Below are 15,545 nucleotides of genomic sequence, written 5' to 3'. Positions count from 1 at the left end.
GCCCATGCAAAGAACCCAAAGGAAAGCAAAACAAAAACCCAAACTCACCACCAAGAACACATGCCAATATCTTTTCCTTAGGCCCATAAATAGCTCCTTTGTGACCTGTAGTTATATTTGTAACCTGAGAAGTAAATACTTATTAACCTTGATGATTTCTCTGCTGAAGATGGAAATGCCTAAAGAGAAAGTCTAGAATCTATCAGACTACAAACTGAAATGAAATTTTATCAATATTTTCAGAAACAAATATTTGTGAGAATCACTGCTCTTGTTGTGTACCCTGCTTTTGGTTACACCAAGTATTCTTCATATGGTAAAAGCTGACCACACTGGAGAGAGACATCTCCCTGGATCAAGTGCCACACGTCGAAGAGACTGACTTTAACTTCTATCAAACTTGAAGTAATTTAAAGCTGTACAGTGGCACTGTTGAAAGTCAGGGGAAGTTACTCTGAAGGGATTGCAAGCACAGAGATACTCAGCATCACATGCTTTCTTTACTACTCTTTTCAGCTTGATATTCCTGCTAATTTTTAACTTGTAAGCAAGTTCCCTCCATAAAATAAGTTATCTGACACACTGACTTTGTTATATGTTGTGTGACATTTTCCAAGCTGTTGCTGGGATTAACACGGCTGTTAATCCCAGGCCCCCTGCCATCCCTCTCCCTGGGCTACCATGGCCACTGCTCGACTCTGTAAACAAGTTAGTGTCTATCTGCTGGCTTCTGTACATCTCTGCTGTGTTTCTATACAACTCTATATTATGTATCTGTCTGTAAGTTCAACTGGTCCTCGTTATTTATATCTCCAAGTTTTCTTGGTGAGAAAGAATAAGAAAAGTGATCAATATTTTGTCTTTCTGTGTAATTTTAAATTATTTTCCTTCCTGTCAGTCTTTATTTGCACTGACTTGTTTTGCATATGTCTTTCCCTGGTGATTGAAATGAAGTGTGGTGTATTTGAGGCTATGGCGTGAGTCGAATGCAAGGAAGTGGTTTAAGATATGCAGTGGATAGATTCACAAGTTACATGCATTTAATAGCTGCCTACTGATCTGCAGAAGGAGGTGCAAACTATCTCTGCGATGCATAGACCCTGATGTCAGTGTTATAGCTGTCTGCCTGCAATACTGTGAAAGCTGGAGTCCAAAGAGATGTGGCTTAAATACTTCCAGTCCAAGATGTCATCAAAATGTGTGCAAATTATTTAAACCATTGCCAAGACTTATACTGGAAAAAGACGTTAGTGCTCTAATTTCTAATTCTAATTTCTAGAACTAGTGTTAATCTGTCAGTTAGTTGGATACTTTTGCTAGATTCTTTCAACACTAGCAAAAAGGTTTTGTAAGGTATTTATCTACAAAAACCCCAAACCCAAACTGAACGGGAGTTAGCCTTACTGCTAAAATTAAAGTAGTTGACATTTAATAGGAATTTAAATAAATCTAAGTTAAATATGAAATCTGGTAATCTAGACATAGTGGTAAAAGTGGAATAAAGAGAAGAAAATTACAAACGTAGCAAAGGGAGGTGATTTAAAATGACGGTGCAGGTACAGGCATTTATGAAAACAGAAAGGCTTGAGCTAAGTAAATGGATAGAAACCAATGTAATTCTGCTTTATATTCTACTTAGAGTTTATATGCAAATACTCCAGGTTCTGAGGGCTATGGGCCTTGCATGTCAAGAGGAAGCTAGCAGTGGATCCCAGTTAGGATGTACTGTGCTATTAAACTAAAGATGGGCACATTCATAATTCACAAAAAGGTGAACACCAGCAAAAGTAAAGAAAAGTTGGCACTGTATATATTAGCCTTAATAGCAACTACATATATGGTGTTCAAAGCTGAAGATAATAAACATAGTAAATGTAGAAGAAATAAGAACCAATATTGATCCCAATTATATTCATGGTGGAAAGAACAAAAAATATAATAGGGAATTCTACTAGAAATGAAAGAGTTGCTCTTGGGTAAAGCTAATTTCAAACCATAGCATTTTTCAAAATTCATCAGTTTCAAAATTACTTAGTTGTTCCAAAATAGTTATTTATATGATTCCCTGATTTCTCTGTCAAGGTTGTTCTGAAAAGGGACAAAAAACTCCTATCTCCAAAATTTTTGGAACATTTTAATGGTAAAATGAATTTGTAGAGAAGTTCCTCTTACTTTTAGTATGGAAAAGGGGGTGGCTGAGAGGATGGGTCTTATAAAACCTGGGCATGAATTAATATGCTAGAAAAAAATTGTTATATGTACTTGTAAAGGCAGTTAGCCTCCCTGTATATTACTTTCAGTGATAACTCACTAAAAATGGCAAGATGCTTTGGATATAAGCATGAATACATGGATTTAATTATATCTAAAGTCACTGGTATTGTGATAAACCGTTACCCACACACACTTCCTCTTCTAATGCAACTAGGGATTAGTTGTAAGCAAAAGCTGTTATCTCATCAGTACTGTTTTGTGATCTATGCAAAGTAAGCTACAGTTGTCATCTGGTTTGAGTGGTTATTGAAAACCCAAACTGAAATGCTGCTTACTTAAAAATTTTGACATTTCATCTATTTCATCCAAATGTACAGATGAGGTTGAGTTGGCCGAGTCTCTATTCAGTAATCTATGCTCAGGTACTGCACGTTAGAAGAACCTGAGCTGAATAGTAGTAGGCTATTTGCTCTGTTGATTAAACTAGGCCCTGGGATGTAAACCAAGGAAAAGAAAGTAGCCTTCCTTTGAACAAGGGCATTCCCTTTCTTTACTTGAGTTTAGTTTCAGATATATCATTACCAAATGTCAAACACGAGATCTCTACTCCTATACCTATAAATTGAGAAGCAGTAGTTAGTAGAATTCCTCAGGGCACAAGAGTTAAGGCTGCATGATGTGCATGCTTGAGGTTTCTGTGGCCACATTTGCAAACATTAATAACTTGTTGTGTTTTTATCTTATTTCCCTTGGGGAATATTTTTTGTGTAATTTGGTTAAATGGTACATGGATTATAAGTGTGTACAAATACATACCCACAATTTATCCCCAGGCAGAAATATGAATAAACGGTTAAAGGTCAACAATTGTCTTGTTGCTGAGAAGAGCCTCTCTCTTAATGAGCCAAGGAATTATGCCTTCTTAGTTATGTTCACTCAGGTAAGTTAGCTGGATGTGATGAAAGAGTTCTCTTGAAGTTTAAGATGCTAACTAACATATCTTAAAGACATGTTTGCTGCTCATATTGTAACTTACTCCTAGAATGCACCATATCTTGGCCTGATAACTTGGCTTCAGATGTTCTGTGAAGCTATAAACACAACATTGGGTAAAGCATGGTGCTAATAATGCCAAGGTTGAAGGTTTGATTCCTGTACAGGCCGTTCACTTAAGAGTTGAACTAGATGATCCTAGTGGGCCCCTTCCAACTCAGAATATTCTGTGGCTCTGTGAACAACACTGAGATCTCAAAAGACAGCTTTTAATGTGTTTCAAGTTGTTTGAGATTTTGTTGTACCTTTTATGGGGGCTTTTTAAAATAGAACCTTCAAAGCCCACCAAGTTTCTTTTTCTAGACTCTCTCTCCTCTACTAAATGCATTAAGCATTGCTGCAGTGAGTGTTGGAAGAGAAAGGAAAAAGCAATCACAAAAATCCGAGTCGTGCAGTTAGGCTACCACTGTACCTTTGTCTGCTATTGCAGTAGGCATAGGAATGATCCAAAATAGCTATAAACTTGCCAGAGCTTGGAAGAGAAATTCTCTTATTGAAAAAAGAGTGTGAGATAACTGCTTATTTTAGGCTTAGTTCTGTTCTCCATACTGAAGAGAGAAAAGCACTGTACCTAGCTAATTTCAGAGGTGCTTCTTTTGGAATAATGCAAGATTAGGAAGATTTGTCAGTTTGTAAATTTGACATACATCAGCTATTCTGCTGACATAGGTAAACAATACTTTGCCCATAGCAACTTTCTGTAGTTCTAGGCAACATTTTCTACCTGTGCCTTTGAGAAAGTGGATTTGCTTGCCTGTACTGTTCATTTTATCACGAGTCTTGCAATAATTTGGTATATTTATAATGTCCAAATTCTGAAGATAAGTAAATAATACTCAGTTTTCTTCATTATGAGTAAAGTTCCTGGTTCTGGATAAAGGCTGAAAATGTGAACTCTCCAGCCTTACAAAATAAATGGCAAAGAAAGGGAATTAAAGTGAAGGTTATTATGGATGAAGAGGGTCTTCGTTTCAGAATTTTGTCTTGCTCTACTTTGTAAAGTTGTAAGGTTGGACTGGCACAACCATATCAGTTGGGAGTCTTTTTAGGTGAAATCCCTTTGTCTAAACTGACGGAGCACTGCTGACAAAGCCTCAGTGGAGATGGATGCCTCCTAGCAATAGTTTTCTGTGTGTGGCTCATATTGTTAGAATAGGTGAGATGGTTGTAGTGGCCAAAGAGATCCTGTAAGCCAGGATGTAATTGCAATTTAAGTCTATGCTAAGGAAGCTGTGTCAGCATAAGTGGGCCAAAAGTGTGGGACAGCACCAATTAGTGATGCCTAAGCTCTGCTTGAGAAGTTAAGGGCTTTCACATGTGCCTGAGTGGACACAAAGACAGCTTATGACAGTGCTTCTTGTTACTTACGGTAAATAACATCTTTGTCTCTACTTGTGTAAGAGTGGCATAATCTAATGGTAGGCAGAAAGCAACTTTTCAGAAACTTCTATGAAGAATGCTGAATTGTAAGAAGGGTGTTTTTTTAATTGTCTCCATTTAATACAGTGAGAAAATACGAGCACCAAAGATGCAGTGAAATTCTTAAAACATTCCATATCACTAGAACAGATTTCAATGGGAAATTTTAGTGTTTTCTATCCTCCATTTTTCTTGACTGGGTACTATGCTGAGATTTGGTTATTGAACAAGTAGCTAATGTGATTCCCCTCTGCTTTATAATTGCTGCTATGCTAAAGCTTTTCCTTCTTCTCATTCAACTCTTAAAATTTTGGTTTGTCTTGCACAGTTGAATGTAAGTTCTGGGAAGATACAACAGACTTATTTGTGTTTCTTGTTCACTTGTAATACTGTTCTATTTTATTATAGTTAATTGGAGGTATTTTCCTAATTCATGTGGCTACAGTTATCTTACAGTGGAGTGGAGGGGAAAGGATACAGGAGTTTGAAACAGGATTTGGTGCCTGGAGGCAGACATGTCTCAACTCACAGGAAGATACTTCATTAAAAATTTGGTTTTGTTGCATCCCCCTTTCGTAATGTACAGGTTAGATTCCACTCTTTGGGGCCTATTCTTTGAGTCATGTCATTGTGAATAAAAAAGACATTACATTCCCTGAGAAGAGTAACTACCAAACCTATAATCTAAGTGAATCCTACTAACTACCAGACCTAAAATCTAAGTGAATCATAGAGTAGTCATTCAATTCTGTAACGTTTTTTATACAGCTGACATTATAATGAAAGTTGACGAAAATTCCTTAAACTGGAGATGACTTTACTGATAATTGGTAGCTGACACTACTGGACCGTAACTGGGAAGTAGGAAGTTATGCACAGGCTTGAAGAAAGCTTGCTTTTCCTTCAGTTTAAGGAAATCCTCCCATCTCCACTAATAGCTAGTGTACACAGATACTAATGTTAGTACCTAGACACACAACAGCAGATTCTGTCTCAGAGCCGTTAGCTGAAAAATAAAAACTCCTGTACACATTATTCTGAGTTTGGCTCTGTTTCACTGTCTGAAGAAGGGAGGTGGAGGAAGAGGAATATATTATTTTGAAGCTGCTGTGGCACCAAAAAAAAAAGGCAGTCCCCAATGCTTAGAGTACATATGAAGCAATGCACTAAGATTTGAGAAGGCATGTTGCAACATCCTGCTCTTGGTTCTGTTTTCTTGAACTCTGCCAGTTGCAGCAGTTTTTGTATCCTCTGCACTAAATTTTCAGTCACGTTAGACTAAGTATATGACACGTGGCATTTGACGCATCATTGCCTCCCAACAGTTGAAGAATTGTGCAATTGATCCCTGTGTGTGGAACTCTGTCTGAGCCCTATGAGAGGAACTGATTGAGTTCTGAGAAGAGTAAGAAGCAGCAACTGTTTTACTTTTCATTTAGTTCTCTTTCCTATCAGTTTTCTCTGTATCAAGTAACACTTGACTTCCCTCAGTACCACCAGACTTGTGTTGAAAGCACCTTCTGGACTTGTTTTTTTTTTCTGGACTATAGTCGTGCTAGTATATGTTGCACAAAGCAACAATTATACAACACATTAGAGGCTTTTCTACAGCCTTCACAATATTACTTTTAAACTTGCCAATTGCAATGTTTCTCACTAGTTTCTTCTTACTGCTTTTTTATTCTTTCAAGGAAAGAAAAAAAAAGAGGAACAGTTCTGTGAAACTGGAGAATAGTGGATAATGTTAAGTACCAGGCATTTTTTGTTATTTCATAGGGCATCAAGTATTGGATTATGTGAATCATTGCACATGCAGTGCTCATTATATCATAGTATAAATAAGCCAACCTTAAAGCTACATAGTTTTGTCTTTTAATGGTTATTTTCGGCATGCCTGTACTATGCTGTAGTGGGCAATGTAGACATGTCCTTGCAAGCTGATAACCTGCAAAAACGTAATAATGTACTAGGAACATAATAAATAAATCACTACTAGGAACATAATAAATAAATCAGTACAAGGAGAAAATGTTGTAAATACTGTGCAAGGTTCTTGTCCTTGTCCGTTTTTAATAAAGAATCAGAGTACTAAAAGAGAATCAGATTAATGATAGATTTTTCTGCAGCAGGTATAGACTGAAGTTATTAATAGTTTAGAGAGATTTTGTATTTATCTTTTGATTTCATACAAATAGAATGTTTCAGAAGGGTAATGTAGATTTATATTTCATTGCCACACTTGTAGCACAACCACTGGTGTGTTTTATCAGTTAGCAGATTTGACATGAGCTTTTTGACCACCACAGATACCATGTGTAATCTGTACCAGTAAGTCAGTGATGGCAAATAGGTAATGTGGGTTCATTCCTAGAACACAGAACGTGGGGTTAAATATGGTCAGTTGGTGTGGTAACTTGAAAATGTGTGAAATTGTGACTTGGTACCCAAAGTTGACATATGCAGGGGCAGTTCATAGAATCATAGAATAGTTTGGGTTGGAAAGGACCTTAAAAATCATCAGGTCCTTATAAATCATCAGTTCTGTTAACAGTACACGAATGAGATGATTATTACTTGTACAGCACTGCAGCTATAAGGACTTCTTTTACTGAAAATGAAAGGAAGCAATAAAATCAGTTTCTATAAAACTCTGCTTTTTTCTTGTTGCAAATAAAAATGTGGTGGTTTTTCATCCTAGAGTACAGAACTGCTGGGGAGACATTTATGAAACATTGTAAATTCTTATGCTACTGTTTATAATACATAGTTTCCTTGGACCTACTTAAAGCTAATATTTTGTGATCCCTGATACTGAAGTCAGATTACATATTTATATTGCGGCCTAGTTAGAGAGCGTGTACCAAGTTTCAGGAGATTTGCTCAAGGGGAACTTGGTATCTGTCAAGTACTCTTTACGCAAATGTGATATGTATCTGTATGCCTTATGAGTGATTAGAAGTATAGGATGTGTCGTCACTGTATATATTTTATGTACATGAAAGAATACTGTTTCAGTCTGTTTTATTTAAGCAAAATAGCAATAGGACTGAAACCATTTTTCTGTGCTGTGATTTCTGCATTGCTTGCTCACCAAGTTCTTGGTTGCTGATAAGTGTGGATGGTTACTTTCAACACAGCGATGATTGATGAAGCGATCCCCCTTTGTTCTGATTAAAAAACTTTGTTTACCTGATACATGATTCAAACTTGGTTGCTTCTGTAAAAACCAGTAAGAATAAAGCACATTGCAAAATCAGTGATCCCCAATGTGTAAAAGATATGAGTCATTACTATAACTCTTCTTACTCCATTATTTGGAATGTTTAAAAGTGTTTGTGGTGTCATTAAATTAGAAGGCAAGACTATTTTGATTAGCAGGTTAGTATAGCAACTTGCTTCACATAGCAAATTCCTTGAATTAAGCAAGGTTGTGTCTGAGATGAATGCTTAACTTGGTCATTGACCACACCTTTAGTCAGATTCAAATACACTGAAACATCTTTAAAACACAGACACAGATTTTCTCTCTCTCTTCCTATTCTTCCTCATTCCTAGGAAAAGCAAGGAGGGTAGGAATTCAGGATATAAAGATGATAATTACAGATGTAAACATATAAGAAGCTATCATTTCTTACAGATGTAATATCAAATGTAAAGAACATGTGGTTATGCTAAGCTAACACTGTGGCATTAACCCTGCATACTGAACTTCTTGAGATTGAGCCTTCACGTTTTTCTGTTGTGCAAGGTGTTATGCAAAAATAAATACTTTTTTCCTTTGGCTAGTGTTGTGTAAAAATATGTGAATCTGTAAGGTGGTATTTGCATATATATGAAGTATTACATTTCAAAATCATGTGTCAGATTGCTAAATCACATGATAATTTAAATTTTTCTGCCTTCTTTCCTTGGAGGTCAAGTTTTGAAACTTTTACTAGAAAGCTTGAAGGTGACTGTAATTCTGTTTTTGTTTTGTTGGTGAATTTTTCAGGTGATCTGTGTGATGGGGCTTTAAGAAAAACATCAAATGTTGTGAGGCTCTGAAGGTGCTGATTATCTGTACACTGCTGGCTAAGAGCTTGATGCCATTCCAAGAGTCTCTTGGCTTAATTTAGGGACACATTAGGTATTTTTTAATTATGAGCCATAACAGGGGGGTTATGCAGATGGCATTGATCCAGCAGGAAGTCCAAGAAAAACCGTATCTCAGAAACCAGTGAAATGCACATGTCTAAAAGATTTGTAACACATGTTCTCTTTCTCTCCTTGGCACAAAGGAAGAGATTTAAAATGTGATGATGAACAAAGGATTTCAATTATGTCTACTTCTAAATATGCTAGAGCTTTTCTAGCAACATAATATCATCTTGCCCAAGTGAGACCCTGAGCATGTCTGGGAACTAGTGTGTCTTTTGTTTGTTTAGTGTTCATTATATTGCTCTCTCAGTAACATATATTTGTTTGAGTGTCGTTGCCTTCCATATGGTCCGCTGTCTGCCTATTCCCATAATATGGAGCACTGCAAAGAACAGACTTAGCTTTGAACTTTGAAATCCAGCTCTGGGTGATCCTTCATCCTCAATGTAATGGAATCGCACATATTAGCCACTGTATTGCCTAAATACATCTGGGGGAAATGCCTTGTGCTAGAATGGGCTTGGTTCTAAATCTAGTCTCTAAGAAGGTATCTGTTCTTGCTTATCACTTTGGTCAGCTTGTTCCTGGATCAAGCTACAAAGAGGTGACATCAATATGATGTCATAAGAGGCATATTCAAATCCTTTCCATTGTTGCTGGTGATATGCATTCACCTCTCAAGTGATGACTCAGCTACCAGCTGATAGTGTGGTCTGTATTGGCCATCTCCATCCTATAAATGAAGTTCCTCTTTGCTTCAATAAATATTTGATTATATATATATGTATTTTCTAATGCAAGGAATGGGCCTCAGGTTATACCTGTTTCAGCTAAGTTTCAGGGTACCTAAGGAGATGAAATTCTACGTCAAAGGCAGGACATGAACTCTCATTTCTTGCATCTTGGGTGAAACTTCTGCTCTCTGAAATGTGAAATAAGAGGACAGTAGTACCTCTGTTTTCTCCCTGCCTTGCTCTTTTTCTGTGTTATGCCATGTAAGTTACCCCGTTATTCAAGAGTCAGCAGCTGTGAACCAGTAGCTACAGAGGACAGTGCCTAGCTTGTGGATCCTGCAGGAACTCCAGGTCCGAAGCTGCCCTTTCTTGAGCTTACGTGAAGGGAGAGGTAATTTTTGCTGTGTAAATAGCATAAATGTCAGTGCGGTAAAGAACTGTACTTGCATGAACTTGTGTACACAGGGAATATACAGCCTTAGGCGGCGTCTAAGCAGCGTTTTGGGGATCATCCTGGCACCTCTGGTGCCACGCTGAGAAACTTAGGCAGTTGCAGACCTCTCGGCACCCAACCAGCTTCGGCCTCGTTACTCTGTCCGCTTTGCTCGTGGCTGCCCATGGCTCTTGGGGTCGTTCTTCTGCCTGCAGCCACGGCAGGCCGTCCTGGAGAGGGGTAACTGTTCGTGTCCCATAGACTTGCAACTCGCAGCCTCGCAGCGAAGCTCCAAGCCGATGGGGCACGGCTAGGAAAGCCCAGCTATGCAGGGCCCGATGGGGGGTGGCGCTCTCTTCGCCCGCAGCCCCCCGCCCCGCTCCCGAGCGGCCCAACCTTCCGAGCGGGGCAGCCAGGCCGCCGCGGGGCGGTGGCGCCAGGTAGCGGGCCCGAGGAGGAGCCGCTGTTGTTGTCGCCGCAGGGTGAGGGCAGAAGGGCACGGCGAGGCTCGGCACGGCTGCCCCGCAAGCCCCCGCCCCGAGGCGGGAGCGCCGCTACGCGCTTCTTGCCCGCCTCCTCCCCAGCCTTGAACCGGGCGCTGGGAGGCTTCTCCCGGCGGGAGGGAGCGCACGAAATAAAAGCGTGTCCGCGCTGAGGGAGGGGGATTCCTGCATTCCCTCGCCGACCGAGCCGCCGTGCCCTGTTGCGCAGCCGGGAGAGCGAGGTAAACTTTGTGGGCCGTGGGGAGCCACGGGGAGCCACGGGGAGCGAGAGCGCGCCCGGCCGGTGCAGCGGAGCGAGGCTTTGTTCCTAGGGGGGCGGAGGAGGTCCAGCGGCGGGGAGCGCAGGGAGGCCCCTTGGCGGCCGCGTTGCCGCCGGGTTTGGGACTGAGGAGGGTTCTGGGGTTTCTGGGGATTGCCGGCACCGGGCGCGGGAGGTCCGCGCTCCCGCCCGCGGGGGCCCGCTACGGCGGCAGAGGCGCAGTTGCCAGCGGTGGGGCTGGCCGGGGGCTGGAGCAGATCTCCCAGAGGGATCGGGAGCACCGTCCGCTTGGCACAGTGTTCGCGAATTCGCGTGTCGGGAAGGGAAAAGGTGGCGGAGCGCCGCCGTGGGACAGGATGGCGCCAGGGTTGTTGGGCCATGCCGTCCGCAGGCAGGCTCCGGCCGAGGGGCCGGGAAGGCGCTCTCGTATCTTTGTAGTCGAGCTGAGTCTCTCCATGCTGGGCAGCTTAGTGGCCTAGAAAGTTACTTAAACCTGTGGGCTTGTCAGGCGGGGGGATCCCCGGTGTGGGGGTAAGCCGCCCTCCCGCTCGGCTGCCCGGGTCGCCGTCGACGGCCAGGCCCTGCTGAGGCTGCCCGGACCACTGCAGCGCATCTCTGGGGGGTGTGATAAATGGAGGTGTCTTTCGTACCCACCCAGATCTCTCCCAGTTTCGCCCAGCTTCTGAACTGTTGGCAGTGGTTTGCTGTCGCTGGCTAAAACTGCCAGGTGCTTGAAGAAAGGTCAAAATCTCTAGTTGCTTCCTGGTGCCTTTACTAAATAAGTGATCTGTACTGAGGATCGAGGTTCAGGATCTTTGTGTGTCTGTTGACAATTGTGCAGGTCATAGACCTGCGTTGGTGGTGGCCAGGAGTGCAGGCGGATAGCTGAGGCTCCAGAGCTGTGATCTTCCAAGTCGGGGTGATCTCCAGAGTGGTAAGGAGTTGCACGGTAACCAAGGCTCATATTTCCTAGCCTAGGATGAGGTGATAATTACAGCATTTTGTGTAATTTGATTTTTTTTTTTTAATTTTTTTGTGTGTTGAGCAGTGCCTGGTGGTACTCAATACATTTCTAACAGCAGTGTTTACATTTTGCTAGGTATGAAACAAAACAGTGGTGAGAGCTATAAGGGTGCTAGTTGTATGAATGAGACTTTGGGTCTATTTAAGGTCATATTTGATAGGAAACTTCTGTATACTGCTCAACTTCATGACTGATTACAGATGTCTTAACCTAGCTGATCTTGAAAAGAAACTGCTGCAGTTAGTCGTTTATTGTATAGAAGGCCAAACAGGATTTTTCCTGAAACTAATGAGATTCTTGATGACTTTGAAGCTGTGAGATAGAACCTCTGCAGTATTTGAAGTAGTGGATTTTTAATCTTATATAGCCAAAATCAGCTTTTTGTTCATGGTAATCAAATTGATTATTGCTAATAAATAATGTTTATTGGAAAGCTTACTTAGTAATTTAATTTGTTGGAAGTACAGGTGCTCATGAATCAGTGCTGCATTGCCAAGAGTTTTCCATGAGTTAAATTAAAACATTCCATTTCAGCACAGATGTGTTTATGATTATTTAGAGAAGACAGTGGCCACAAGTGGTTTAATCGGTGTTCCTTGCATTCTCTGATTTAATCCAAAGTACTTCTGTGCAGGTTGTTTTACTGAACAACTGTGATATTTTGGGGTATCATTACCGTTGACATTACCTTCTTTGGCCTGCTACTTGTTTCCTGGTCATTCAGAAAAATATTTATATCTTGAATACAGAACCCATAACAGGGATCGTTTTCTTTCTCCCTTTCTCTGCTGCTTGCAGGTGGCATGGGAGTCCATCCTGCTGGCTCATCTGTCTCTTTGACAATAAGCCCTATGGCTAGCAGAAGATTGGAAGATATCACTGATATAGCAATACAATAGTGCAGAATATTGGAAGAATACAGCAATTTATTTTTCATTAGACAAAGCTGATTGAAAGTTTCTTTATCTTTTTTGTGTCTTTCTCTGTAAGTGACAAAAATGACAGAGAATCAATTGGTATTTTTGAGCGATGTGTGGGCTTATTTGGGCAAAACCTTATTAGTATCATTACCTGTTTGTCTCCTAAATATGCTCTTTAACAAAAATAGAGATGGTAACCAAAACAGCAAGCAGTGCTAAAATTCAAAACAGCTGTAGCGAACGAAAACAGTGCAAGGGAATGAATTTAGGAGTACCTAAAAATATAAAAACTTATTGACTGGTTAGGCATTTACTTTTAGGGGTTAGGGTTCAGTTTTATTCCTAGTGAAATTTTCTAATGGTGTTTTTCTGGCTGCCAGTTGAAGAATCAGATATTAGTTAATTTGTATGCTGGAATAATCTGATTGTTACTGAGCAGCTGTTGAGAATGTACAATTCCTACCATAGTAACAAGTGCTAAACGTGCCTTACCCATCAGCTTCGCTAAACTTGTCAAAAATTTACAGCTTTATTTTTTTGCCACAATTTTGCCCTTGAAGTGCAACTTAAAATGTTTGCATGGGTAGTCTGAGTTCTAATTCTGACATTGAGTCATTGAGCAAAGTTGGGAAGATCACAGTAGAAGTGATATTAAGTAAAGATGCTCATTTACCTCATGTTGATGGTTTAAGAATTGTGTGGTGTGAGTGAAATAGCACTGTAGAGCAGTTCCTTTTGATGCAGAAATGTCAGACTTTTTTCGCACTGGGGTGGATCTGTAGGCTAAGGCTGAGCAGCACCAAGGAAGTGAAGCATAGAAAAGAAGAACCTTTGCAGGTCAAGTTAACTTTAGTTCCCGTGCCTTAATTCAGAGGGCTCACATACAGTTCTGAAAGTAATCAGAAGTTACCATATCCTTATGAGTGTATTTATGTATAAACTACACACCTGAGCTATTGCTGAAGAACTTTCTCTGGGAAAATCGCTCTTGATGAAGGTTCTTCATCTGTGAAGCAAGATGTGTGTGATAGGAGTGGGGGGTAGGGAATGACCTAATGGTTCAGCCTTTTTTGTTTGTTTATTTGTTTTGGGTTTGTTTTGTTATGGGTTTTTGTTTGTTTTGGTTGGGCTGGGTTTTGGATTTTTTGTTGTGTTGGTATTTCTCCTGGCCTTAGTGTCTCTGTGGCTGGAAGCTAAGAAACAAGCCAGGTGACTGCATAGACTCTCTTAAAGTCGGTTTGGTCCCTGCTTCATTTTTTTTTACACAACAGTAAGTATCTGTGATGTTTAGCAGGGATGGGAAAGCAAGCATCCAGGAAATGTCAAAGCTAATAAAGGTTTGGCAGGCCAGTGTCCCCAAAGTGAGGCTTGCCATTTGATGAATAAAAATTACATTTCAGAAAAACAGCCTGCAATATGATATTATGCACCTGGGGATAGAGCAGTCCGCTACCCTGCTCCTTGCAGCACCCTTTAGCAGTGACAGGAGTGTACTTCATGCATTAATTTTGGCTTTTAAAATTAATCCTTTAGTGCAATGTGACAGGCTGGCAGAATAAACATAATAAGCTACTTTGGATAAATGAAAGACTGAACTTTCTCTTTATGGCAGTGTAAGGGAGTCTGCAGTGATAATGGTGATGCATGAAAGCGCCCCCTCACCCTTTCTTTCCCCTCTTGATTCAGTAGTCTTCTGTATTGATGTATTTCACCATTAACTCTGCTTCTAAAGTTGCTATTTTCTTGCACAGCTTAAGAATATAACTGGACTTGCATACTCAGGACTTGTTAAGCTCCGGAAAAGGGTACAGTGTTGTAATAGTTAGGATGGTCACAAAATAAAATCAGGCACCTTTATAAGATGATGGTCTGACAGCTTTTATTGCTTCGTCCAGTCTAATAACTTCTTGTTCTCACACGTACTGCACAGACACACTGTGAACAGAACCTTACATCCTTTCTATTATTAGCTCCCTATCTATAATTTATTACTAACCTTCACATATAATTGGATGTTCACTTCTTATTTACATTCTTCTCTCACTGGTCAGTTCTGGCACTTCTTCAAGTCTTTCACGGCTCCTGTTTCTCCTCAGGGAAACGCTTTCAAAGTGTCTAAGTCAAACTCCTTCACCTCTGTATCCTTCATCAGGGATCAGGTGGAACCACCTCCTACCCCAACAGTACAGCTGTTCAGTTCTTGATATATTAAGGCAGAATTTTCATAGCCCGCAGGATCTGTTGTGTTTCCAGTAATAGGAAATTAACACTGCCTTCCTTCACAGGGACTAAGTGTTCACTTCTTTCTTCTCCTTCCCCCCAACCCCACTGTGCTACTGTCTAATTACCCTGTGGGTACAGACCTGTGTGATAACAGAATTGAGATAATGCATTGCTTCAGGCATAAAGTAGTAGATTGATCTGCAGTAATCTAATGGACAGATGTGTTGATGCAGCCTGCTTTCAGCGCACCTCTGCTGAAAACCATCGGAGGAAATTAAGCAGCCTCAGAGACAGAGGAAGGGAAGATGCTGTAGTTCCTTAAGCTACACAGACGCTCGCTTAGCTTTGGGGATGGCAGAAAAAGGATGTTAGTCCATTTAGGACTGTATTTTTTATTTTGGGGAATGAGGAAAGGAATGATAATGTTTAGAGAGCACTCTATAAGGTTTTATATATTCAGGGAAAAACCTCTAGAGTTCAGTTCAGTTTAACCTTTCTGTCTTGCATTAATTTACTGAAAAAACCCAAAAGCTTTGGTGGTGATCTCTTTTAAGCTTTAACCACATAAATAAAATAAAAAAAGTGGACTAGAGGTCATCTTTTTTCCTCTCCGTTTATTCAAAGCT

The 15,545-nt window shown here is 40.5% G+C and overlaps 1 protein-coding gene across 4 annotated transcripts in view; it reads left to right on the top strand.

The window, feature by feature from the left end:
* Positions 1 to 642: 642 nt before the first annotated feature.
* TNS3 (tensin 3) overlaps positions 643 to 15,545 on the top strand; it is a 122,590-nt gene continuing 107,687 nt past the window's right edge. Inside the window, exon 1 of one of the 4 annotated variants that reach the window (XM_027904666.1) lies at positions 643 to 708. In XM_027904666.1, the coding sequence (XP_027760467.1) occupies positions 682 to 708 (27 nt within the window). In that variant the 5' untranslated portion in view covers positions 643 to 681. Of the gene's footprint in view, positions 709 to 10,211; positions 10,231 to 10,313; positions 10,431 to 10,653; positions 10,715 to 15,545 lie in introns of those variants that run through there. The other 3 variants (XM_027904677.1, XM_027904667.1, XM_027904678.1) reach the window with 3 other exon arrangements.

Source organism: Empidonax traillii, unplaced genomic scaffold (genome assembly GCF_003031625.1).
Source record: "Empidonax traillii isolate 1590-97213 ecotype Southwest subspecies unplaced genomic scaffold, ASM303162v1 scaffold1074:size191127, whole genome shotgun sequence".
In the NCBI taxonomy this organism is placed as follows: domain Eukaryota; kingdom Metazoa; phylum Chordata; class Aves; order Passeriformes; family Tyrannidae; genus Empidonax; species Empidonax traillii.
The sequence above is the reverse complement of the archived record's forward strand: the minus strand, read 5'-3'. Positions and strand labels throughout refer to the sequence as shown.